Raw genomic sequence first — 26,614 nt, forward strand, 5'->3', positions numbered from 1 at the left:
GGGAAGCAGGCTGGGTATGAGGCATGGGGAGGGCTGGACACTGGGAATAAGAAAGCAGAGGGCTTGTCCAGAGAGGCCACCGTCATACCAGGACTAGCTACGTGGAAGGTAGACCCAGTGTTCCCAGCACTCCCAATTTTAGTTCCAAATTATTTATGGGTGGTTTTTTTTTTTATGTCAGAAGCTCTGGTGTAGTGGATAAACACCTTTCGAGTCACACTGCCTGGATTAAAATCCCAGCTTTCCTACTTATTAGCAGTGGGAACTTTGATGAATGTTTTTGTTTTGTTTTGTGTTTTTTTTTTAACTTCCTTGTGTCTCAGTTTCCTTATCTGTAAATGGGAACGATACTAGTACCTACTTCATAGGATCATTATATGATTTAAATTAGTTAATATATGTAAAGCACTTATAATAGTGCCTGTTATCTAAAAAGTTCTTGCTAAATATTAGCTATTATGATTCTTATGAAAATAATAAGGGGACCAAGTGATATGTTTGTAGGCCCAAGGCAGCTCATGGGCTGCCAGTTTGCAAACGTTGACCCCCTAAATTTTAAAGGAAACCCAGGTCCACAGAGGTTAAACAAAGCGCCGAGGTCACTCAGCTAGAGGAGGGCAGTTGTCACTGGGATCCAGGTGTTCCCCACTGTACTGAGTCCTTTTAAAGGATACGAAAGAGTCCTAAACGAGGCTGCCACTGTGAGTGTCCTTCACAAAGAGAATGGATAAGCGAACTGTGGTGGCAGCAGGTGATGATAATGGATTAGGCTTACACATAGTGACATGGATAGGCCTTTATACTATTGTGCTTGGTAAACAAATAAGAAACAGAACAGTAGCATGTATGGCAATGAAATACAGGCACACAAAAGGATCATGCAGACATTATCAGGATGTGCAGGAACAAAAGGGTGCAGTGCAAATCTGTCGGAGCGGTTTCCCCTCTGCCGGCGAGCGCAACGAGAGCGGGATGTGGAGATGACATAGAATAAAGACAACCGGAGAGGGCCTCGCACAGACCAGTGATACTGTGCCATGAACTAGCAGTGTGATGCTTCTCCATTGGAACCCTTCTTCCCACAGCTCTTCTCCACAAAGCCTCCTCACAACCTCCTCCCACCCCAGTCCTTGTGGTCCTGACAAGCAGGCATGTTGTCTTTCAGGTACAGAGAGAAGGTGCCTTCCCAGTGTTTCACGAATGCTGAGGACAGGCCACCGTACCCCACCACCATGAACGCGAAGCGGTGGGTATTTGTGAGAAATGGACTAGACGACTTCAGGACAGGCTGCCCTCCCTGCGAAGAAGGCATGATCATTCGGGGCCTTGAGGAGAACAGACCTCCCCGACGTTCCAAGGAGCAGAATGAGCTGCTCCAGGCAGTGAAGTTTTCCAAGCTCTCAGCAGCGCAGCTGGCACGGAAGGCTTTCGTGGCCGACATTGAAGCCCAGCTGACCCCACACCCCCTGGCTCGGTTCCCAAACCTGGGAGAAGATATGCCGCCAGAGGTGATCTGCAGTCCTCCCTCGGGTGTGGGAGGGCTTCCCGGGGCCTAGGAACAATCCTCCTCAGAGAGACGGGGTGTTCCCTCTGAGGGTCAACATGCTTACAAGGCTGAGAGGAGGAGGGGTGTCTCTCCAGGGTGAGAGTTGTGGTGGGGGTCGGGGCAGCTTCTTCCAGAACCATTTCCCTTTGCTTCCTGTGAGGGGCACCATTGATCAGATCCAGCAACTGGAAACACTCGACTTCCTTTCCCCTGAAGGGCTGCCAGTCTACTTTGCCTGTCACTCTTTCAGCGGGGACACGACGGGGCAGGTGTGTTAAGTCTTACTTCTGTCACTTGAACCTGGTCTTAGGACGTGTCCATAAGTACTTACTAAGCGATGGTTATGGGGCATACAAGAACCTGAAAGGTCACAGAAATTATTCACCAAATTGTCAGGCCAGGATTGGGCAGCAGCTCCGTTATGTCACCATGGTCCCAGGCATCTTTGACTTCCAGCTCCATCATCCTCAGCCTATGTCCCTAGTTCTTGTATCTCAGAAAGGTTTCCACACCTCCAGGCATGCAGTCTTTCAAAGAAGAAGGGGGAAGGGGCAAAGGTTAAAGGATACTTGCCAACTTACTCTGTCTTTTAATTAGGCAAATACACTTGACCTTTGAACTGGATCAAACTCCTCAGGTTCACTTATGTGGTGCTTTTTCAATCAATACAGTGGGTCCTCCCTAGCTATGGGTTTTGCCTGCGCAGTTTCAAGCAACTGCATATAGAAAACAGTATATTCACATTTTCAACCAAGGATCTAAAATACTGTTTTGATCTGAGGTTGGTTGAATCCATGGATGCTAAGGGCCAACTATGAAGTCAAAAGTTCTACGTGGATTTTGGACTGTGCAGGGGTTGGTACCCCTTACCTCCTAGTTGCTCAGGGGACAACTGTGATAGCTTCCCCAGGGAATAGGTCATTCATCTAATCACTCCTACATGGTAGGGAGTCTAGAAAATTTAGTTTCTTGGTTGGCCTTGCAATGTTGAACATGATACAGAACAAAATCATTAGATTTCAAGAAATAGAGCAGAATGGACTTTGGGCAGGAAAGTAGTAGTGCCTACCACCCCGCCCCACCCTTGCAGTCTGTTCCCTACGCAGTGAGCATGACAGCTCAGAAAGTTGAACTCCTGTGCAAAGCCCCCCAGTGACCCATCCTCACCCCGCTGTCCTTGCTGTTGTCTGAAAGGCCCTGCGTGTTCTGCTCTCCACCCCACCTGCCTTCTGCTCCCCGTCCCACCTCACCACCTGCTGCTCTGCTCGCACTGGCTGCAGCCACTCTGGCCTCCTGCCTGCTGTTTCTGTGAGCATGAGAAACATTTCCAGTTCAGATCTCTGTTCCTGTGTCTGGGACACTTGCCTCGCATGTCCGCCGAGCTCACTCCTTCACTTCCGTTCGATCTTTGCTGGATTATCTCCTATTTGAGAGACCGTGTAAAATAACATTTCTCTTCCACCCTCATTCTCTATCCCTCACCATGATCTGTTTTTCAACATAGCACTTGTCACCACTGGGCTCCTCACTAGAATAAGTGAGGAGGGCTTTGTGTCTTTTACTGTGTACCACCAATACCTGACATATGGCAGATGCTCAGTAAATGTCCATGCACAGTACAGAAATGGTCAGTGGCAGAGATGTCTGTAGAAAGTGCAACTAGAATGTCTAAGCAGTTATTTTCCACCTGAGGCGTTCCTGCACTGCCTTCTGCAGGTGAGCACCTGGGAGCCAGTGACAAACAGACTGTTTTTACATAACCTCAGGGGCACATAGATTCTGTCCTTATTTCTGTGTTCAACTAGGTGTGTTGGCTTTTTTCTGAGGCCAGATCACTTTTTATGGTGCTACGATGACCACCAGCAGCTCTAGATATAAATCTAGCCGGAAAAAGAACATTTATTTTTGCATGGTTTCAGCAAAATTCCATACCTTAATTCCTATGGGTCCAACCTGGGTTATGTGCCTGTTCTGGAAGAGTGGCTGGTTTAGGTTGTGATAGGACTGTCCTGCCTGTGGCCTGAGAATGGGTCAGGCCAATGCAGGCCGCGAGGATTATGAGAGGAGGGAGAGATGGTTCTCCAAAGAAAAATCTAGACACTGTCATTCTCAGGGAGAAGAAGGAATGCTGCACAGTCCAAAACCACAGAAATCCTTTCGAAGTACTCAGTGGGCCAGCTGGGACCGGGGCAGACCCACAGGCACCACTCCACCCGAGGAGATGGCCTTTTAGCACAAAGGCTGCCCACCTGAGTGTAGGTGATGGAAGTTTACCCAGCACCCAGCTGGATCTGCACAGGGACTGATGACTGCACTGACCAACTGAAGGGAAAGCGAAGGGGCGAGGTGATCTGTTCTGTTTCAGGATCAAGGGGCCCATTCTCAGCACATTATTCTTCTCTCCCACCAAATCTATTTTCGTGTGTAGCTCCTATTAAAGGTGCTGAAAGTGCTGGATCCTGACAGGAAGCTGGCGGATGCGTGGGCTCGTTGTGAAGGCATTGGGCAAAAACCAAAGGAACCCGAAAAGCTGTTGAAAAAACGTCCCACCCAAGACCACCCGGGACTGTAAGTATTGTTCTCAACCCCTCGTTTGTTCCTGTCGCCTGATGACACATTCCGGGAGGTACCTTCTCAAAGTGCCTCATCTTTAGAATAATCAACAGAAGCAAAAGTAACAGTTACCAAGGAGGAGGCAAGGAGCCTGGAGTCCTGCTCTAAATAGTAGTTTTAAATTAAGGGATTACTATTATCCAGCAGTGAAGCAAACACAGGCGCGTGGCCACGACTATGAGAGCCACGAGAAAAGAGGAAAACTACAGAAAACCTGATTGATCGGCCCACAATGGCTCTTTGAATTAGTTATGGAGAAGCCCTTTGATTCCCATGAATGGGACCAGTAGTTGGTTGGATCAAAAAATAAAAATTAATACAGGGAATTGTAAAAAATGACACTTGAGAACTTAAAACATGTTATTTTACCCCAGAATGCAACTGTACACTCATTTACATGCTAGCCTTTTAATGTAAACCAAGTTTTGAGTGTGGGTCTGCATAGAAACAACCTCTTTTGGACTCCACGCTTGTTTTCCCAACTCATGTAAGATTTAATTTAAAATGAAACTGCAGTGAAATGATAAGTGTACTTGACATAAATAGATTTGGGATATGCATTTGGCTTTTGAAATTAAGTGGTGTCCCTGGCAGGCACTGAAGAGTGTGGGTGTGCTAGAGAGAAACCCACCCACAGCACCCAGACCACTCACGGAGGACCCAGAACCACGGTCAGGGTGTTTGGAAGGGGCCATAGAAAGCTTTGCCAGTCACACAATTTACCTGCGTGGAGGAGAACTGAGGGAAAATCCACTGTATGAAATGATACATGTTTGTAAGGGAGAGACGCAGGGTGATAGGAGCTCCAATGGCCCCTGAGTGTAAATTTGGGGAGAACATCCGAGCATGCTCATCTCAGCTCTGCCCTCCTTTCCCTGGGAAGCAAGATAGCCCATGGGATGCACAAGTTCTCCTCTGTTCCTCCTTTCTGGAGGGGAGCCCCGCTCTGCTCCACCCTGCTGGGGCCAGGCTTAAACAGTCTGCCCAGGTCTGGGTTTCAGTGACCAAGTCCTCTTGGACCTGCTGTCAGTAAGAAAGGCGACATGTTGGTTTTCATCTTTGCCCTTTGCATCATTTTTCAAGTTGCTCAGAACCAGGGTGGGGAAGAGGGAGCAGTGCTGTATGAAGGGATCCCCGTGGAGACTCCAGCAGTGTGAGTCAGTGTGTCCCTGGGAGCATCTTTACATTCTTGACCCTCAGCGAGCCATTAGCAAGTTATTACATATGTGAATTGAACTCAATTCCGAAAAAGAAGCTATTGAAGAGAGGTTAGTCAAGGATGGAGGGTGACTGCATTTGATATGATAAGATTTATATTTTGAAAGGACAATTTTGGCTGCAGTGTAGAGAATGGGTTAGGGATTAAGGGCTGGGACTTAATGGGATGCTAAGGGACTTTTCAGAGGCACCTCGAGGAGCCTTTTGCAGCAGTCCAGAGAAGAAGGCAGAATTAAAATCTCTCAGACTTATTAATAGGCTAGATTTTAGGGACGAGGGACAGAGAGGTCAAGGACGTCTCCTACTTGTCAAGGTTTTCTGAGTCCTCCGCAGACTCCCAAACACAGCAACTTACGCTTTCACCTGGCACATGTCTTAGTAACTGGTACTCATCACCTTAAAAGTCACCTTATAATGGTAAAGTGCTATATAAGTTTTTTTTTCACTCCTCACCCAAGGATATTTTTCTATTTTTCTTCAGATAGAGTGGGAGGGAGGGGAGAGACGGAGAGAGAGAGAGAAACATTGATGTGAGAGAGACACTTCGAATGGTTGCCTCCCACACGACCCCCACCAGGGCCGGGTCAAACTGCAACTGAGGTATTTACCCTTGACCGTACTCGAAACTGCGACTCATTGGTCCATGGGCTGACGGTCTAACTGCTGAGCCAAACCAGCCAAGGCAAAGTTTTAATTGTTATAATTAATCATAGTATACTTGTCTTTATGTTATTGATAATAGTAATAGAATCTTTAAAAAATTAAAATAATTAGTATGAGCTTGCAAGAAACTGTTGGAAATACTTGTTTTATGATCTCCTTTCCTTCAAGTTACTGTTGGAAATTCACTTGAATTAATGGTGGCTCACATTGTAATACTTTGATGATCCCATTATCTTTAGTCTCAAGAAGACTCCTCAGCCACATCCAGTCCAGTCACTTAAAAAAGAGAAGCCAAAGAAAAAGGATTTGCTCCATGAAGATGCTCCAGATCCTTATGAAAGAGCACGTAAAGCAGTCAGTGACCTCTGCAACTGGGCTACTGAGATTGTAAGATAGTAGTAATACAACCTTTAAAGTCATGCTCAAAGTTACTTTTGTTAAAAAACAGCGTTTGGCTATTATCTAAGTCAAATAAAGTCATAAAGAAATCTTTATGCCTCTCCCACCATTTATAATAGAAATATTTCTTGTAGACGAATCCCTGGAAACTTTTCAAGTTTGCAGCCAATTTGAATGTTTATTGCTTATGTCTCCCATCATTGTTGCTTTTTCATATGTTTTGAGTGGCTGTCTTTTCTTCTCCCAGCTCTCTTGAGAGATACTTGACATATAACATTGTGTAGTTTAAGGTGTACAGTGTGATGATTTGATACACGGATATGTTGCAAAATGATGACCACAATAGGGCTAGTTACCACATTCATCACTTCACATAACTACCTTTTTCTTGGGTGTGCGCTGAAAACATTTAAGATCTATTCACTTAGCAACTTTCAAGTATATAATGCAGTAGTGTTAAATATAGTCTCCATGCTGTGCAGTACATTCCCAGAACCTATTCATTTTATAACTGCGGTTATAGCCTTTGGACAACATTCCATTTTCCCCACCTTTTGTTTTATATTTTTATTTTCCATTTCAATGTCAGGATCTTCTTTTCCCTCTTTCCTTCATTCCTTAAACTCATTTTTCTGTTATATTTATTGGTCAGCTATACTTGACTACAACTTTTAGCAAAAGTTCTTCTGACATAAAGAGAGTTTTGACTCAGTTATCAAGGCCTTTCCTTGCCCTCCTTCCAAGAACCTATTTAGTTACATATTCCTGTTCCCAGGTCTCTGTACATGTCTAGATTCCCGATGCTTTTCCTGGATTTGAGACCTCCTAGGGTTAGAAAGCTCCCTTACTCATTTTTTGAGTGTGTTAGTCCTAGTCAATGTGTTATTTAGGATCATTTCATTGGCAAGTGACTGAAATATAATTCAGACTGGATTAAGAAAGTAAAGAGAACCATCCAGAGGTCTTAGGAGCTGCAGGCATGGCTGGATCTAGGTGCTAACACGATCTCTCCCTATCTCTTGGATGCTCTCCCCTCTCTGACTCCATTTTCTAGCAGTCTTTCCCCAAGAGATGACAGCGTAGCCACTACAGCTTATATCTTACCATGTAGCAACCTATGTGGGAAAAGAGCAGCCAGGGCTCACTCTCACTGGACTAACCTGGGTTACATACCTTGTGCCTGAATTATGCACAATGAGTTCAGAAATGAAATATGCTTATTGGCTAGGCCAGGTCACATGTTTAATCCTGAAGCCAAGAGATGGGTGTGTCCAGCCCAACTGCAACTGACTGGCTGAGAGTAGGAGGGGAGGCTCCCTGCAGGGTGACTGGAGTGAGGACGCTGGTGGAGACAGATGATGCTCAATCTACCTGGAGTTTGTCAGTCATCTGCGGGACTGGATTACCTGAATCCCATCCCTTCTACTTCTCCCATTCTACTGCCAGAGACTACTATGTCTAAGCAGGAAATGTAGGAATGTAGGATAGTAATTCAGCTACTCTGGTGACAAGCCTATTTTCAGTGCCCTATGACCAAGGTCTCATATTTACTTCAGTTATCCTGCCTAGGTCCCTGTCACATCACTTTGCGGTGTTTTCTCCATAGCATTAGCTTTTACTTTCCTTCCACGCTGTTCATTTCTTACCTCATTGACTCTGCTTGCTCTGCTTCTGCTTCATGGTTATTTCAGCCTGGTTTTCACTCTACTCCTCCCTGTATGTGTCTGACTGTATTTCATGACTTCTCGCTATGAATGTCACTCCAACATCAGTTTCTGTTGCTAATGGCCTCCTTGTCTCTGTGTTCCCCAATTTATATTTCTAAAGTGGGATTGTGTTAAGTTCTAAGTTCTGTCTGGGGCTTCTATAACAAAATTCAGGTTAACAAGAGAAAAATAAGCAGAAGTTTATTAACCCCTGTTAGCATACATACATGGGAAATACCCAGGGAAAAATGAGTAACTCTCCCAGGTGGCTTAGAATACAGGCTTAAATACCATCTTCAGCCAAAGGAAAAGGAAAGCAGTGTGGGGGAGCCAGTTCTAAGGAGGTGACCGGGAAAACGAGGTAAACAAGATTAAATAGGTGCGTTCTCCATGATAAGCATTATTTATGATTTCAAGTCTCTCTTCTCTTCCCGGTACTGACAGTGAGATACCCTTATAAATGGAGATTTCCTTCATAAATGTACATTTCTCTTACAAAAGGGTAACTTCTACCCTTTTCCAGAGCTTTTCCAATTTTGTCTCCTGTTTGTCAAAACCATCAAGTCCAAATAATTCTTATGCCAGAGGCATACTGTGGAGAGGCAGATTCTGTCCCCTGCAAGTCTAGGCTGTTTTTTAGCCACATCATAAGTCAAGGGTCAGCCTACTGATTAGCGGCTCTTAATGTGCTCGTCCCACCCTCACTGGCTGTGGCGGGGGAAGGCGTGAGGGGTGGTTCTCTGCACAGAATATGGTTGACTACAGTCACCTTCTTCAGCAGGAGCCTGATGGGGCAGCTTCTCTCAGCAGGGTCTGTAAGCAGAACAAACACTTTTCTGGACATGTCTGGAAAATACCTCTACAGATGTCACCACTCTAAAGGGTTGGAGAAGTTTGCTTTTGGTCAAAGAGCCTAAATTTTTCCCAGGTCCACTCATTCCCTCAAAAACTCACTGCTTTTGTAGGTCCTAGATTGTCTCTTAAGGCACTAAGTCCTGCTGACCCCACATACAGCTGACCCTTGAACAAGATGGTGTGCACTGTGCTGGCCCACTTATATGCAGATTTTTAAAAATATATGTCCATCCCTGGCCGGTTTGGGTCAGCGATTAGAGTGTCAGCCCGTGGTCCAGACAGATCCGGGTTTGGTACCCGCTAAGGGCACGTCCCTCAGTGGCAGTTTGTCCCCGGCCCTGGTTGCGTTGTGTGGGTGGCAACCACTCGGTGTGTCCCTTTCACGTCGATGTTTCTCTCTCTCTGTCTGTCTCTCTCCCTCCCACTCTATCTGAACGAAAAATGGAAAAATGTCCTCGGGTGAGGTAAAAAAAAAAAATATATATATATATATATCCCCCCATACTGTTTTCAGTCCACAGTTGGGAGCCCAGATGCGGAGGGCCGGCTGTATCATCAATCTACACCATTTTATAAATGAGACTTGAGCATCTCAGGGGGGTGGGGTGAAATGGGGGGAGTGTAAACAGGTGGGGGAGAATGTGGTGGGAGGATCGTGGAACCAATCCCTCCCCCAGGCATACCCCACCACGTAAATACCAAGGGTAGTTAGGTTCTTGGGGAGTCAAGAGTTATACAGAATTTTTAGCTGTGCTGGAGATGAGCACCCCTAAATAACCCCCTCATTGTTCAGGGGTCAGCTGTACTTCTTGTCTTCATGAACGCTGAGCGAGCTTTTTCTACTTCTCCAAACTACCTTTTCCCCAGCCAAGGTCAAATCCTTCCTTTAGATTAAAGAAGAAAGCAAGGAGCATTTCACCATTTGTCCTTGACTTATGCCATATGATATTCTTCCAGGGAAGTTCAAAGATTGATGAGGAGTACATCATGAAACAATTTGAACTTGACTTTCAGTGCGAACCAAGCCATGATCAGGTCCACATAGTGAAACTTGACCAGGTTCCCTCAGAACTGAAGAAGAATTTGGGAATCACGAAACAGCATGGGTCAAAAATTTCCCAGGATCTAGGGCGGAAACCTCAGGTAACTGCAAAAGTGGAGAAGACTGAAAATCAAAGACAATTTTGTATTAAAATCTTATGTGTTCTTGAATTTTGGTACTACAAGGGGCACAAGTCTTTTTCAGTAGAATTCTTGAATTTTTTAATGTTTAATATTTGTTAAATGAATTAATATTTAATACATATAACAAAGTCAGTTATACAATCAGGGCACTGCATATTTATATGTAGATAAAAAAAAAAAATGCCCATACTGGTTTCAAGCCAAGGTTGGGAGGCCCGCTGCAGAGGGCTGGCTGGATGCATTTATCCACACCATTAACAATACTGTTCAGTGGCGTTAGTGTTAATATCTAAAGAGTCATCGTTATTCTATGTGTTTTCTATGTTGAGATAATCTCTTTATGTGTTTCGTATGTCGAAACACATCTTTTTGTTTTTATATGTTGAAATTCTAACTGGCAGTGGAAATATGTGTGAATGTTTATTATTGCAACAGTAAAATGCTGCAATTAATGATTGTGAACACTGTCCATTTTACATCCAAAGAATTCTTGAAATTTTAGGGGAATCTAACTGAGCACACACCATCTTTCCTGATGGCATGCTTGCCTGATCATTAATAACTTGCTCGGTTTCCAGTGATGATTTGCTGTGGAGGCAGAACAAGGTAACAGAGAGGGGAAATACACGCTACGTTCCAAAGGGCCCCTAAGTACTTTTTCACTTTTTCACACAACGTGTTATTGCAAACATATACACAAGTCAAATGTGCCAATCCAACAAAGACCTGAGTGCCTAAATGGGAATTGGGAGTGGGGGTGGGGAGAGAGTGCCTTTCTCTGAAAGGGAAAGACATATATTATCTTCAATTACTCTCTGCATTTCATACCTAATTTTTGATACTATATTTTCAACAGTTTGGACATATTAACCTTGTCCTTTACAATCAAACACAATCGACTGACCTATTTTTATATACATGATGTTTTCTGTCCCTGGCTCTGTTGCATAAGGTTTATGAAAACTATGCATTCCATCACTAATATCAGCTCTATAAATATTCTCTTTTCCTCTCATATTCCTAAAGTGTAAAGTACAAACTGTTGCTGGACTGAAAAATTATGTCCACCACCCCTGGGCCCCGAACCACTGGTTGTCCTGAATCCGGGTGAATGAATGACATTGCTCAATTCCTTGAACTTACAAATAATTGCACAAATGCTTCATTTTAAACCATCATGGTTATTGCCACAATGGAACCTTTGACTGGCAGATGGAGGGTCACTATGCAAAAGTTCAAAATATGTTTCCACATGGTCCTGTTCTTGAAGGACTTCCTTTAACACTCCTTCTAGTGTAGATATGCTGGTGATGAATTCTTTCAGCTTCTGTTTGTCTGAAAACATCTTTAGTCTCCCTTAATTTTTCAAGATATTTTTGTGGATATACAATTTCAGGTTCACAGTGTTCAGTTTGTTCTCAGAACTTTATTTATTTTAATTTTTTAAACATACTGTTTTTTATCTTTATGTTTATTATTATTGTTATTATTCTTATTCTTATTTTAATCCTCACCCGAGGATAGTTTTCCCCATTGATTTTCACATAGAGTGGGAGGGAGGAAGGGAGTGGGAGAGACAGAGAGAGACATATCAAGTGGTTGCCTCCTTCATGACCCTGACCTGGGCCAGGGATCAGACTGAAACCAAGGTACGTGCCCTTGACTGGAATCAAACCCATGACTCTCTGGTCTGTAAGCCGACACTCTAACCACTGACCTAAACCAGCTAGGGCTGTTTCAGAACTTTAAAGATGTCCCCTTATTGTCTTCTTGGTTGAGTTGTGTCTGAGGAGAAATCTTCTGTCATCCTTGTCTTTGTTTTTCTGGATGTGTTTTATTCCTTTTCTGCTTTGAACATTTTCTTTTTGTCACTGGTTTTGAGTAATATGATAATTACATACCTTGGTGGATATTTCTTCATGTTTCTTGAACTTGGGGTTTGCTGAACGTCTTTGATCCATGGGTTTACAGTTTTCATCAAATTTGGAAAATTTTGAGCATTATTTCTTCAAACATTTTTGGTCTCTCAAACCCACTCCCAGGACTGTAATTACATGTAATCAGGTTGCATAAAGTTGTGTCACCGCTCATTGCTGCTTTGTTCAGTTTTTAATTTTCTTTTCTCTCTATTTCTATTGCTATGTATCTAAATTCTCTAATGTTTTTTTTTTCTCCTGCAATGTCTAGTCTGTTCTTAATCCCATCCAATGCATTTTTCATCTCATACATTATAATTTTCATCTTAAGAAGTAGAACATGGGTTTTTAAAAATACATATCTTCTGTGTCTCTACTTAATCGTCGAACATACAGAATATAATCAGAACTCTTTTGACGTTCTTGTCTGCTCAGTGTAACAGCTCTGCTGGTTCTGTGTGAGTTGCCCTTCACTGACTCACTGCCTCATGCTTCCTTGCCTCTCTGTGTGCCTGGCCAGACATTATGAATTTTACCTTATTGGGAGTTGGGTAGTTTTGTGTTTATATAAACTTGAGTTTTGTTCTGGGGTATAGTTAAAGTTACTTGGAAAAGTTTGATCCTTTTGAGCCTTGCCTTTAAGATCTGTTGGGAAGGTCCAAGAAATGTTTAATCTATGATTCCCTGCTGCCGAGGCAAGACCCTTCGGTGTATTCCCGCCAGTGTCCTGTGAATCAGGAGGTTTCTCGGGTGGGTGTGGGCACTGTCCCCGACCCTGTCTGCATGCTGGGCACTGTCCCTCTAATCCTTTTGGTTGCTTTCTTCCCAGACCTCTGGTAGTTTCCTCCACCCAGGCAGAGAGAGACTGTGCCAGCCTCTAGAACTCCTTTCTCTGCAGGCTGGGCTGCCAACGTGAGCTGCCCTCGTCTTTCTGGATTTCCAGTGCTGTCTGCTGATCTCTTTCTATAATTTTTTTTTTTTTATCCTCACCCGAGGACATTTTTCCATTTTTTGTACAGATAGAGTGGGAGGGAGAGAGAGAGAGAGAAACATCGATGTGAAAGGGACACATCGAGTGGCTGCCACCCGCACGACCAACCAGGGCCGGGGACAAACTGCAACCGAAGTACGTGCCCTTAGCGGGAACCGAACCCGGGTCTCTCTGGACCGCAGGCCGACGCTCTGACCGCTGAGCCAAACTGGCCAGGGCCTGTCTGCTGATCTCAAAGCCCACTGGGCTGCTCCTGCGCTCCTCCCTGCACTGTGGCCTGGAGGCGCCCCACAGTGAGCTGTGGCACTTGTGGGGTTTATCTCCTTGGTTTCCTGCCTCTCAGGGATCATTGTCTTTTCTTTTTTGATGTCCAGTGTCTTAAAAACTGTTTTTACACACACACACTGTCTTTTTCTGTTGTTGTTGCTGTTGGGAGGGTAAAACTGTTTACCCTGTTCTGGAAGTGGAAGTCCCATGTTTCCCCCACGTGCTCTCTGACCTGCTATACTCTTCCCTTCGGTGTTCTTTTTTAAAAATCCTCACTAGAGGACATTTTGCATTCATCTTCAGATAGAGCTGGAGGGAGAGGGGGACAACGAGAGAGAGAAACATCGATGTGAGAGAGACATTGAGTGGCTGCCTCCTGCGTGACCCCACTGGGGCCAGGGACAAACGGCAGCCCAGAACGTGCCCTTTGCAGGACCAAACCCGGGACTCTCTGATCCATGGGCCGATGGGCTCTAACTGCTGAGCCAAACCGGCCAGGGCCCCGTCTGTGTTCTTTAAAACTCCGAGCTTTCCCACTACCTTACCTTTGCTCACGATAGTCTCTCTGCCTGAAGTGGCCTCTTCCCGTGTCTGCATGCTTGTCTCCCTTTAGACACAGGTCACATGCCAGTTTTCCCCGTGGGTTTTCTCCAGGTCTTTTGGTTGACATTAATTTATTCTTCTAATCTCTCAATGCCTTCTGTGCCTCTACCTTAGCATATCTTTCTTTAGCCCTGTATATTCATTCGTCTATTTGTTTATACCTTCATTCAACAAACAATTCTCGGCATCTACTACTATGTGCCAAAAAGTGCTGGGAGCAATGAAGGACTGTTTTCTGCACTTAAGGAGCTTAGAGTCTAGTAGAATCAACACCTAAATGATTGAGTATAATGAATTGATGTCCTGGTTTGTACAGGACAGGGGTCGTGATCAATTTCACCAAGCACAGAGTGAGGTTAGATATGCAGTTAAGGCACCACTGAAGAACTTATGTTTGTGCTGAGTTTTAAAGGAACACCGGTTACCAAACAATATAACATATTTCAGAACTCAAGTTCTTTAGTAGAGCAGTGGGATAGCTTCAATTCTACTTTTTTCCCCCTCTCTTTTCTTCCCTCTTTCTTTTCAGTGTTTCTCAACCAAGGGTGATTTTGCTCCCCACCCCACCCAAGGATATTTGGCAATGTCTGGAGATGACATTTATGGTTATCACAATTTGGGGGGGGATTACTTACTGGCATTGAGGTGGCAGAGGACAGGGATGCTGCTAAACATCCTACAGTGCATAGAACAGCCCCCTCCCCCCCGCACCCACCAAAATAATTATCTGGCTCAAAACGTCAATAATGCCAAAGTTAAAACAAAAAAACAAAAACAACTTTAATTAAACAAACACTGATGGAGTACCCATTGTGTCCTAAGTATTGTTGTAGATGTCAGGGTGATGTGGCAAGGAATCATTGTAGAAGCTTACATTTTAGAGGGTGAAAGCAGACACAAACAATCAAAAAATAATACAGCATATCAAGTGGTGAGAAGTGCTATTAAGAAAAATAAGGCAAGGCACTATCCGGTTTGGCTCAGCGGTTAGAGCGTTGGCTCATGGACCAGGGAGTCCTGGGTTTGATTCTGGCCAATGGCATGTACCTTGGTTGTGGTTTGTCCCCGGCCCCAGTTGGGGTTATGTGGGTAGCAACCACTCGATGTGTCTCTTTTACATCCATGTTTCTCTCACTCTCTTCCTCCCTCTCTCTCTCCCGCTTAGTCTGAAGATAAATGTAAATATATTCTTGGGTGAGGATTAAAAAACAAACAACAACAACAACAAAACACAAAATGAAAAATGAGGCAGGGAAAGAAGACAAGGATTGTAGTGAGGTGGTTACAATTTTTAAACTGGGTGATCAGGAAGTATACTACTGAGATCACATGAAATAGGTAAGGGAGTAAGTCATGGGTATGTTGAGGAAAAGCATTATGGCAGTAGGAATCCTGAGTGCAAAGGCCCTGAGGCAGAAGCATGAAGGAAGTGCTCTGGAAATAGCAAGGAGGTGAGTATGCTTACAATGGAGGGATTCCAGTGTGAATGTAGATCTGAGAAGAGGGATTTACCTCCCCTCTGTTCTGTTCCACCCTCTCTGCTTTAGACAGGTGTATCTGGCTAGACCCTTGAGTGCCCAACACACTCCACCTCATAGTTTAAATGTGAATGAGAAGAGAGAAGACCAGAATCTTTGTGTTGCTTGTTTCTTTGCCCCTCCCAAGCATTAGATCCCCCTTTGTGATGAGACAGTATGTGGGTTTTGTACCAACAGATGCATTACTGAGGAACGAGAGAGAAAGTAATGACATCTTATTCTCCTCCCCTTACTTCTAATTGAAGAGGCAAGAAATTGGTGTTGGGTGGCCTTTTGATCAAAAAGCAGTGTAGCATTCACAAGGCTGAGCACAGTGCTGGGTTAATAACATCATTTAGGTTGACCAAATACTGTTTAAGGTCATTACCCTTGAAATATGTAGCCCTGGCCGGTTTGACTTAGCAGTTGGAGTGTCGGCCTGCGGACCAGAGAGTGCCGGGTTTGGTGCCCACTAGGGGCACGTACCAAAAAAAAAAAGAAATATGTAATTTTTACATGATTATTAGCTGCTTTACAAAATTCTCTCCTTTAATCTTCTCAACAACCCTATGGTGTGGATACTGCTATCTTAATTTACAGGTGAAGAATTTAAGTGACTTTCCCATGAACTTTAATATCTGCTAAGTGAAGGAGGCTGGATTTTTAACCCAGTCCTTTCTAAATCCAAAGACCATGCTTAACCATCACATTATTTCCTTTTTTTTTTTTTTTTATAATCCTCATCCGAGGACATTTTTCCATTTTTTGTACAGACAGAGTGGGAGGGAGAGAGAGGAAGAGAGAGAGAGGGAAACATCGATGTGAAAAGAACACATCGAGTGGCTGCCACCCGCACGACCAACCAGGGCCGGGGACAAACTGCAACCGAGGTACATGCCCTTAGCGGGAACCGAACCCGGGCCTCTCCGGACCGCAGGCGGACGCTCTAACCGCTGAGCCAAACCGGCCAGGGCCACATTATTTCTTTAATCCTGAACTTTTCATGTACTTTTGTAAATCAAGGTATACTGAAACTTTATAAACTACTCTGGCAAGGATAAGTCACAAATTCAAAATAAATGATACTGCTTTCATAAGCTAATTTTTTTTTATCAAAATGAAAACCAAAACAAACAAAACACCCCTAGTAAAATCAGGAATCATGTTATTTATTATAGAATCCTTCTAAACCAAAGTATGTGAAGATGAGATATGGAGCATGGTATCTGAACCCCAAGATGTGGAAATGGCAACCAGCAGATGAACCTTTGGTTGACCCCAAGCTCTTATGTAAAGATCAAGATGAGAATTTAAAAAAGGAGTTGGAGAAACAGGTATGTGTATGTGCTGTGATTATATCTTCTGAACTAAACATTATCACAGTGCAACTGCTACCTCATATAGAAGCCAGAGTCTCGGGAATAATGCAGAGTTTCCCAAAAGTCTTATAGCTTCCACATTAAATCCAGCAAAGTGAAAGGTAAGTCATTAGATGGGGAATGGGCAATAAGCAAGACTTGAAATCTTCTGACTTCTTGGTAGACACAATGTCTCCAAAGATAAGCAACCACTCATTCTACTCCTACCATTGTTGGTTTGGTTCCATGGGTAAACTGGCTGTGCACAGGGTGGTGTGACCTGGTAGGACCACTTCAGCATTCAGAATGGATGTCATGAGACCGAAAAATGGCGGCGGAGTGAACGGAGCTACACAGACCGTCTCCCAGAACCAAACTGGAATTACAACTATAACACAGACAAATCGACGGGAAAAACCAACAGAAAAGCAGCTTGCGAGGACCATACAACGAGGGACACTGACTCCATCCCGGTAGGCTTGCGAAGGCGCGAGACGGGGCTGGGAGCGCCCGGTCGGCAGCTCGGCAGCGGCCTTAGCTATAAGCGGCGCCCGCGGGTTACACTCCCAGGCGGCCCCACAGCGCAGCCGGGACTGAGGCTAAAACAGCCACAGCCACTCACCTTGGGCTCCGGCAGAGGGAGGGCAGACTGGACTGGAACTGTGTCGGGACACTCGGGGTTTGGAGGGCTCTGGGAGCTTTGGCTGAGTGCAGCCACTCAGGACGGTGGCCACATTGCTTCTTCCCAGGGCTCTGAGAGAGGCAGCAGCCCCTCCCTCGGAGATCCAACCCCACCCTGTGGGCCATTGAAGTGTTAATTGAGGCTCACTAAGGACCAGCATCTGCCCCACCCTCGTGAAAGCCCCTTGGCTGAGCACCAGAGGGAGTTTTTCAATCAACTGACAACCCAAAACTCATCAATTAACCTAGACTGCTAGCTTCCAGGCAAAAAGCTAGAGGATAACAGTACGTTTCCTGGGCTGGCAACTTTAACCAGGAAAGTAAGACTTGACAGTGGTGTTCAACGCGGGTCCTTCCTCGCTCATCTAAACACAGGAGAGGGAGCCACAAACAGCAGAACACCAACACCCACAGGGAGAACTTGACAGGCTCCAAAGCCCAGAGTGATAGCTAAAATGGTGAAACACAGAAACAGAAGCCAAATGAAAGAGCAAACCACCTCCACTGAAGATGAGATCAATGTGGAGCAATTAGGCATGTTAACAGAGCTAGAATTCAGAGCCATGATCTTGAGGAAGCTGAACAGCATGAGTAAGGACATAGAGACACTGAAAATAAGCCAAATGGAAATTAAAAACCAACAAGAAGAGATAAAAAATGACATATCCGAAATGAAAAACACATTGGAAGGTTTAAAAAGCAGAGTAGGGGAAGCTGAGGACCGGATCAGCGAATTAGAAGACAGGGTAGAAAAAATCAACCAATCAGAAAAACAAAAGGAAAAAACTATTAAAAAACAGGAAGACAGCTTAAGAGAACTATGGGACAACTGGAAACGTAATAATATTCGCATCATAGGAGTCCCCGAAGAAGAAGAAAAGGAGCAAGGGATAGAGAATATATTCAAAAAAATAGTGAGAGAAAACTTCCCTAATTTGGTGAAGGAAGAAGGCATTCAAGTTCAAGAAGCACAGAGAGTCCCAAGTAAGAAGAACCCAAACAGGCCCACACCAAGACACATAGTAATTAAAATGCCACAAATTAAAGACAAAGAGAGAATCCTAAAAGCAGCAAGAGATAAGCAACAGGTTACCTACAAAGGGAACCCCATAAGGCTCTCAGCTGACTTCTCACAAGAAACACTACAGGCCAGAAGGGAATGGCATGAAGTAATCAAAGTCATGAAAAACAAGAATCTGAATCCAAGACTACTCTACCCAGCAAGGCTATCATTCAAAATAGAAGATCAAATAAAGAGCTTCCCAGACAAAAAAAAGCTAAGGGAATACATTAGCACCAAACCAGCACTGCAAGAAATGTTAAAAGGACTGCTGTAATTAGCAGTAGAAATGGGAACAAAAATAGAACCACACTAAACAAAAATGGCAATAAATAAGTACATATCAATAATCACCTTAAACGTAAATGGACTGAATGCTCCCATAAAGAGACACAGAGTAGCTGATTGGATAAGAAAGCATGACTCATCTATATGTTGTTTACAAGAGACCCATCTCTCAACAAAAGACTCACATAGGTTGAAAGTGAAGGGATGGAAAAAAATTTTCCAAGCAAATGGAAAGCAAAAAAAAGCTGGGGTAGCAATTCTCATATCTGATAAAATAGATTTCAAAATGAAGACCATAACTAGAGACAAAGACGGCCACTACATAATATTGAAAGGATCTATCCAACAGGAAGATATAACCTTGATAAACATATATGCACCCAATATAGGAGCACCAAAATATATTAAAAATCTTCTGGAGGACTTCCAAGGAGAAATCGACAACAATACAATCATAGCTGGGGACTTCAACACCCCGTTGACAGCACTGGATAGATCCTCTAGGCAAAAAATTAGCAAGGAAACAGAGACTCTAAATGAAGCACTAGACCAAATGGATTTAATAGATATCTACAGAGAATTACACCCCAAAACTACAGAATACACATTCTTCTCAAGTGCACATGGGACATTCTCAAAGATAGACCACATGATAGGACACAAACTAAATCTCTACAAGTTCAAGAAGATTGAAATCATATCAAGCATCTTCTCAGATCACAATGGCATGAAACTAGAAATCAACTGCAACAAGAACATGCAAAGACATTTCAACACATGGAGGCTAAATAGCATGTTATTAAACAATGAATGGGTCACCGAGGAGATCAAGGAAGAAATCAAAAACTTCCTGGAAACCAATGAAAATGAACACACAACAACACAAAATCTATGGGATGCAGCGAAAGCAGTTCTGAGAGGGAAGTTCATAGCACTACAGGCCTACCTCAAAAAACAAGAAAAATTTCTAATTGACTGTCTAACCTCACAACTTAAAGAATTAGAAAGCAAACAAAAAGAAAACCCCAGAGCAAGTAGAAGGAAGGAAATAGTAAAGATCAGAGCAGAAATAAATGACATAGAGACCAGAATGGATGTCATGTCATGGGTTCTCTTTGAGTAATTACATGTAAGGTTTATTTATTTACTTTTATCAGCAATGGATAAATGTTACAGAATTTCAAAACTGCAACCAGGAAGCTTCTTTATGCAATTGAGCAGAGTTGCAGAATTCGAGAGGAAAGGAATAAAGGCTGATATCACAAAGCAACAAACACACACAACAAGAATGTGCTCCGATTCTACTGCACACAAACTTTGCCGCTGCTCTCTGGTGTACAACTCTCCAATGGAAAGATCCTCATTGCAGTCCTGAAAACACAGAGATGTTGATGCAACACTGGCACAGGACTCTAATGAGAATACTTGTGAAGCACTTCTTTTTTTCAACAGGTTCAAAACTTCTCCCAGATCTCAATGTGAAAATACTTAGAAAAAGTGAAATGCTATACAAATTTGGTTACTTGTTCATTCATAAATTACTCATCTCCCTCCTTTAGACTGGAGGAAGGATGGTCATTTTTATCTTTGCTAGTACTGGGTATGAAATTCTTATTTTGAGATGTGAGATGACACAAATTTTTGAGTACCAGATGCTTATAATATATAAACCTCAAAATAATGTAAATAATATTCAGCAGAATTTCTTGGTGTATAGTTTTTGGAGCTGCTTATCTAAATTTATGTGAATATAACACATAACATTAAACTATTTTGTTTGCACTTTTTAAAAATAACTAAACATTCTCAAATATTTTGGGGAAATGGTTATAAAACTTTTGGTTTAAGGTGTCTAGAAGTTCTCTTATTTTTTATTTTTTTTTAGGGTCAGGATGAGGCTTTATTGATATCATAACAGTATGCAAAGAAAATTCCAAAATGCTTGCTTTATCCCCAATCTCAAGTCATCAGAGTGGGCACTAGAAGTTTTTGTTTTGTTTTTTTTAATTTTTATTAATTTATTTTTGTTACAGATGTTTCTCTTTTTTTCCCATTGACAACCTCCTTCCCATCCCGCCCACCCCATATCAACTTTGATGTCCATGTCCATTGGTTATGCGTACATGCATATAAGTTCTGTGGTTTATCTCTTCCCTCCTCCCACCACCCCTTCTTCTGAGGGTTGTCAGTTTGTACCCTACTTCCACTTCTCTGGATCTACCCAATTCCTCAGACTGTTATGTTCATTATATTCCACAAATGAGTGAGATCATGTGATATTTGTCTTTCTCTGCTTGACTTGTTTTGCTGAGGATAATACTTACTAGGTCCCTCCATGTCATCTCAAAGGATAAGAGATGTTTCTTTCTTATAGCTACATAGTACTCCATTGTGTATATGTACCACTGCTTTTTGATCCATTTGTCTACTGATGGACATTTGGGCTATTTCCAGATCTTAGCTATTGTAAATAGTGTTGCTATAAAATGAGGGTACATATATTCTTTCTGATTGGTATTTTCAGCTTCTTAGGGTACATTCCTAGAAGTGGGATCATTAGGTCATATAGCAATTCAATTTTTAATTTTTTGAGGTAACACCATAGCGTTTTCCACAGTGGCTGTACCAATCTGCATTCCCACCAGCAGTGTACTAGAGTCTTGTTTTCTCCACACCCTTGCCAACCCGTTGTTTGATAGAAGTTCTTCTTTTAGAAATACATTCTTAAAGACTAATTGTTAAAGACAAATAATTTTCCAAAAATATTTTATTTTGACAGAAAAATTAATAAAGAAGTTTGCCAAAATAATTACAATCAGCTCATAAAAAAGAAGTAATATCTAAACTTTGGAAATATGGCTGATATATCTATTAGTGTAAAAAGATTGTTTATCAGGCAGTTTAGACATAGGGAGGATTCAAAACAATGGAGTTGTTCTATATTGATTTTTATAGATCATACTCTTGTAATATATGAAGATTGACTTACCTGTCCACTTTGGGTGGTGCCACTTGGCTGTGGTACCTCAATTCACAAGACACGGGGACAATGGTGTACTAGGAAGGGACAGTCACAATGATGACATGGCTGTCTTTCTGGTAATGCATGAGTTTTGACTGTTATTGATTTTGTCTGTCTGGAAGGTGAAATAGTATAAAGAACTCAATTACAATGATATATTTTGATATATCCAATTTTTAAATTCAGATAAATGAAAGGAAAAACCAAATGAATTCATGAATACCCCAAAGATATTGGGGCTGGATCAAGTCTTTTTTTTTTTTTTCTTTATAACCATGCCTGTTGGAGTTAAGATCTAAAATTTGTGAATATAGTGTTGAGTAGAAAAACACTCCTGTTTCTTACTCTAGCACTCTCAATTCTGGTCACCGAATGTGTCAGGGTTTTTGTCCTTTCAAACATCAAGAAATCCTCTGATTCTCTGGGCACCATCTGGGTGTCCTACAACTTAACTCAATTCTGACATTATCTACCTAGAGATGGAGTCAGATCCCACAGGTTAAGGGCTCAGGCCCATGAGACGGCCCTCACTTCAGATGCCAAGCTGAAGTCCAGGTTGTCATTGTGCTTCTGCCCAACTGGCTATATACATCTCAGGTGCCCACAGCCCCCTCCTCGGGTTTGATCATCTGCTAGAGCAGCTCACAGAACTCAGAAAAACAGTTTACTTACTAGATTACCATTTTATTATACAAGTGCACATTCAGGAGCAGCCAGATGGAAGAGATGTGCAGGGCAAGGCACGTGGGAGGGGCGTGCGTGGAACTTCTATGCCCTCTGTAGGAGCGCCCCTCTCCCAGCCGCCACACGTGTACCAGCCTGGGAGCTTTCCAAACCTCATCCTTCTGGGGTTTTATGGAGGCTTCATTGCAGAGGCATGATTGATTGTTGGCCACTGAGAGACGGAGCTGAGAGTGTCAACCCTCTCATCACATGGTTGGTTCTTCTGCAACCCAGCCCCCATCATGTATCTACCTATGGGCTCCCAAAAGTCATCTCATCAGCATAAACTCCTGTGTGCTTGAAAGGGGTTTGTGATGGATCACAAAAGGCTCTCCTTTCACCTTTGTGGGTCTTATCACTTAGGACCTTCACGGGTTTTAGGAGCTCTGTGCCAGTTTTAGGAAGTTTATATATATATATATATATATATATATATATATATATATATATATATATCTAATTACATATATAATATTATACACATATAATTATATATACTATATATAATATTATACATATATAATTATATATACTTATATGTAATTATGTATAATTACATTTATTGGGGTGACATTAGTTAATACAATTTATAGGTTTCAGATGTATAAATTTATAATACATCATCTGCACATTGTATTCTGTGTTCACCACCCAAAGCCAAGTCTTCTTCTATCACCATATATTTGACCTCCCTTACCCTTCACTACCTACCTTCAGCCTCCTTTCCTTCTGGTAACCACCATATTGTTGTCTGTGTCTATGAGTTTTTGTTTGTTTGTATTGTTCGTTCATTTGTTGTTTTCAGTTTTATAGCCCATGTATGAGTGAAATCATATGGTTCTTGACTTCTGACTTATTTTACTTAGCATGATATTCTCAAACCCCATCCATGTTGTCACAAACAGTAGTATATTCCCTTTCCTTATGGCTGAGTAGAATTCCACTGTATATATGTACCAAAGCTTCTTTATCCAATCATTTATCAAAAGACACTTTGATAGTTTCCATGTTTGGTCACTGTGAATAATGAATGCTGCAATGAACATAGGGCTACATATATATTGGTGAATACCATAAATCATGGTATCATAATTATTCTTCTTAAATTTATTAGATTCCAGACATTTTAGGTCAATTATTGTCCAATTGCTAAAACTTATGGCTTATCTTTAACATAAGGGTTAGAGAAAGGGTAGAGAAAGGAGAGGAAGTTTACATCGTTTGAAAGCCTTTGTATTCATGAACTTGTTAATGTAACATACACACCTCTTTTCAAATGAGAAAGTGGTTTAAAATGAGGCATTTTGTAAAGAATCAAATGCTTCTAATTAGGACAAATATAAAATTAAGCTTCTGACTGCTATTTTGTTTTTAATGTGGACCCTGTTTTAGGAGGAGGAGTTTGCAAAACTTCACGGCCCCTTTGCCTTTAAGGAGTTCATTCTAAGGAAGGGCTACAGGATGCCAAGCGTGAGTAAAGGGCTGTTTCAGAAAGATATGCTGAAGGGCTCACAGCTGTTCATGGGAAGGTGTCAGCACCCTGACAAAATCAAAACAATTCTCTGACAAGCAAACACAGGGACTCGGGCCCCTGGAAGAAAGGGCACACTTTTCCCAAGACAGGGGCCAAGGGTTAGGATTTGGCATTTTTCTCTTTTTCATTTTGCCTATTCAGTTTCTGCTGTCAGAGGAGCTGTCTCCCTGCTGATGTACCTGCCTTGGGTTTGGCCTTCATGGAACCAAAGTAAAAGGGGACTATGTACAAGGCAAACGCCTTGCAAACTCTGACTGCTACTAAAACACTCAGAATTCTGCAGGAAGTATTTAAGTTTCCCTGGCTTCCATATCTGAGGGCAAAGAACGGTGGTTTGTATCAGAACAAAATGGAATTGGGATTGACAATATCATCATTGTCAGTCACACGTGGAGACAGACCAGAGAAGGAGTTCACTTCCTGGGGGCACACCAGTGTCTTCTATCTCCTTCCCATTTTCTCTTTTTGCCCTTCTAATTTCCCCTCCTCTAACTTGTAAAGTTGGCCCCAACTGCCTGCCATGTGGAGCAGCCCCCTTGAAAGACTGTAGGGAACAGGTGGAGTGGGAGGTTGGCAGAGCACCATTTAGCAGGAAGTTCTGCACCAAGACCAGCCATAGTTGGAGCTAGTCTTAAGTCAGGTGTTTGCCCAGTGTCCTCTGTGTACACACCCTGAGGAGCCTTTGAGGTTATGCGGCCAAGATGGTCAAAGTTCCTGGAGATGGGATACAATATTTCTTTTTCTTTACAAGAGTTAACAATAGCCTATACTTGCCCTGGCCGGTTTTGCTCAGTGGTTAGAGCATCGGCCTGTGGTGCAGAGAGATCCGGGTTTGGTTTCCACTAAGGGCATGTACCTCGGTTGAAGTTTGTCCCCAGCCCTGGTTGGGTTGTGTATGTGGCAGCCACTTGATGTGTCCCTTTCACATCAGTGTTTCTCTCTGTCTCTCTTCCTCTTTCTCCCTCCTACTCTATCTGAACAAAAAAATGGAAAAATATCCTCGGTGAGGATACAAAAAACAAAACAAAACAAAAACAATAGCTTATACTTTCTGGCAAATAAATACATTGACCAACCTCAGATTTAGACTCGTTTCAAAGTTAAATTGGGCAAGGTGAGGGGAGTTCTAGAGTATAGGTAGAGATGAGGCTGAAAGATTCCATTACATAATTCCAGTGAAATTTGTCCTCTAGCTTTCAGCATCAATAATATGTCTGCCAGATATATTTAATATACTTTTATACATTTATATATTTATAATAACTACCTAATCTGTATATAAGATTACATAAGTATATTCATATATATTTATAGTATGATATATAAATATGCTTATATAATTACACAATTGTATATAGGATTATGTATTTATATATATTAATATACTTAAGCATAAATATAATTAAGTGATATATAAATGTCTATATATACATATATATTCCTCTTGCCATGACTATGTATCTATATCTATATAGATGTATATTTATATATATCTATATATACACTACCTATATGATACATTATTTGCTCTTGATGTTGTAATGATTCATGGTTCTATCTTAGCATTCTTAGTGGCAAAACACTTTTTTAAAAGTTTTGACTTGTCCCCTCTTGGTTTAGTCCATTCTGTTGATGAACCTTTAGCTCAATTTTGGGAAGAAAGAAGCCTGCTTGACACACTGGCTGTAGTCCTTTAGCTGCATTAACTAAAGAGAGATGATATTCCTGGCTCCATCGGAGTCCTCTGAGAACAGCTTCACTCAAAACCCTTTATTCTTACATGCTATATTCTCTACTCCATCACTAATATTTTGACTAAAAAAAAGGAGTGAATCTATTATGAGTTTTTATGTATAAGACACACTTGTAAATATACACACAGACACAGATACACACGCACACACATACAAACTGTCATTACTTGTTTAAATTTATATATGAACATTTATTCTCTTTTAACTCCTACAATGTCTATGCACACTATGTATATACACATTCATATCTGCTATATGAGCACATATACTTATGTATACATTCCAGCATCTGCTGCTGGATTTTCTGCCCTATGCACCACCTGTAGCTTCTTTAAGTCTGCTACACAGATGAGAGGCAGCCTTTCAATAGCACGGATGAGCAGTAAAAGGCTGTGCTGAGCTGGCTAGTCTGGATGTGGGCACCAAACAAATGTGAATTAGATCTAGGTATTTCTGATGTTGTGCAACTACCTTCCAAAGTTCACCATCGATCATAGTATAATTATCAACATGAGATTTTGAGTACTGTGAGGATATATGTTCTAGAGTGTGAGATTGTAGATTTGGATATGGTTGTGGTTGTGGACAGGACTGTACAATTTTTGTTTGTCAATCTAATTAAATTTCTCTCATTCTTCTTTTTTTTTAGTTCCTTGAGAAGATAGATATGAATAAGGGTTGTCAATGTGGTTGTAAGAAGACTGCTGGAGAATAA

At 42.2% G+C, this 26,614-nt stretch overlaps 1 protein-coding gene across 1 annotated transcript; it reads left to right on the forward strand.

Annotated features, from left to right (window-relative positions):
* Positions 1–1,151: 1,151 nt before the first annotated feature.
* Positions 1,152–26,614, forward strand: LOC118630535 (protein FAM47E-like). The gene is made up of 7 exons (XM_036262432.1): positions 1,152–1,508; positions 3,975–4,114; positions 6,280–6,427; positions 9,958–10,143; positions 16,658–16,813; positions 24,004–24,081; positions 26,549–26,614. The coding sequence occupies exons 1-7, from the start codon at positions 1,152–1,154 to the stop codon at positions 26,612–26,614; spliced, it is 1,131 nt and encodes a 376-aa protein (XP_036118325.1).

This window comes from Molossus molossus, unplaced genomic scaffold (genome assembly GCF_014108415.1).
Source record: "Molossus molossus isolate mMolMol1 unplaced genomic scaffold, mMolMol1.p scaffold_m16_p_1, whole genome shotgun sequence".
Taxonomy (NCBI): Eukaryota; Metazoa; Chordata; class Mammalia; order Chiroptera; family Molossidae; genus Molossus; species Molossus molossus.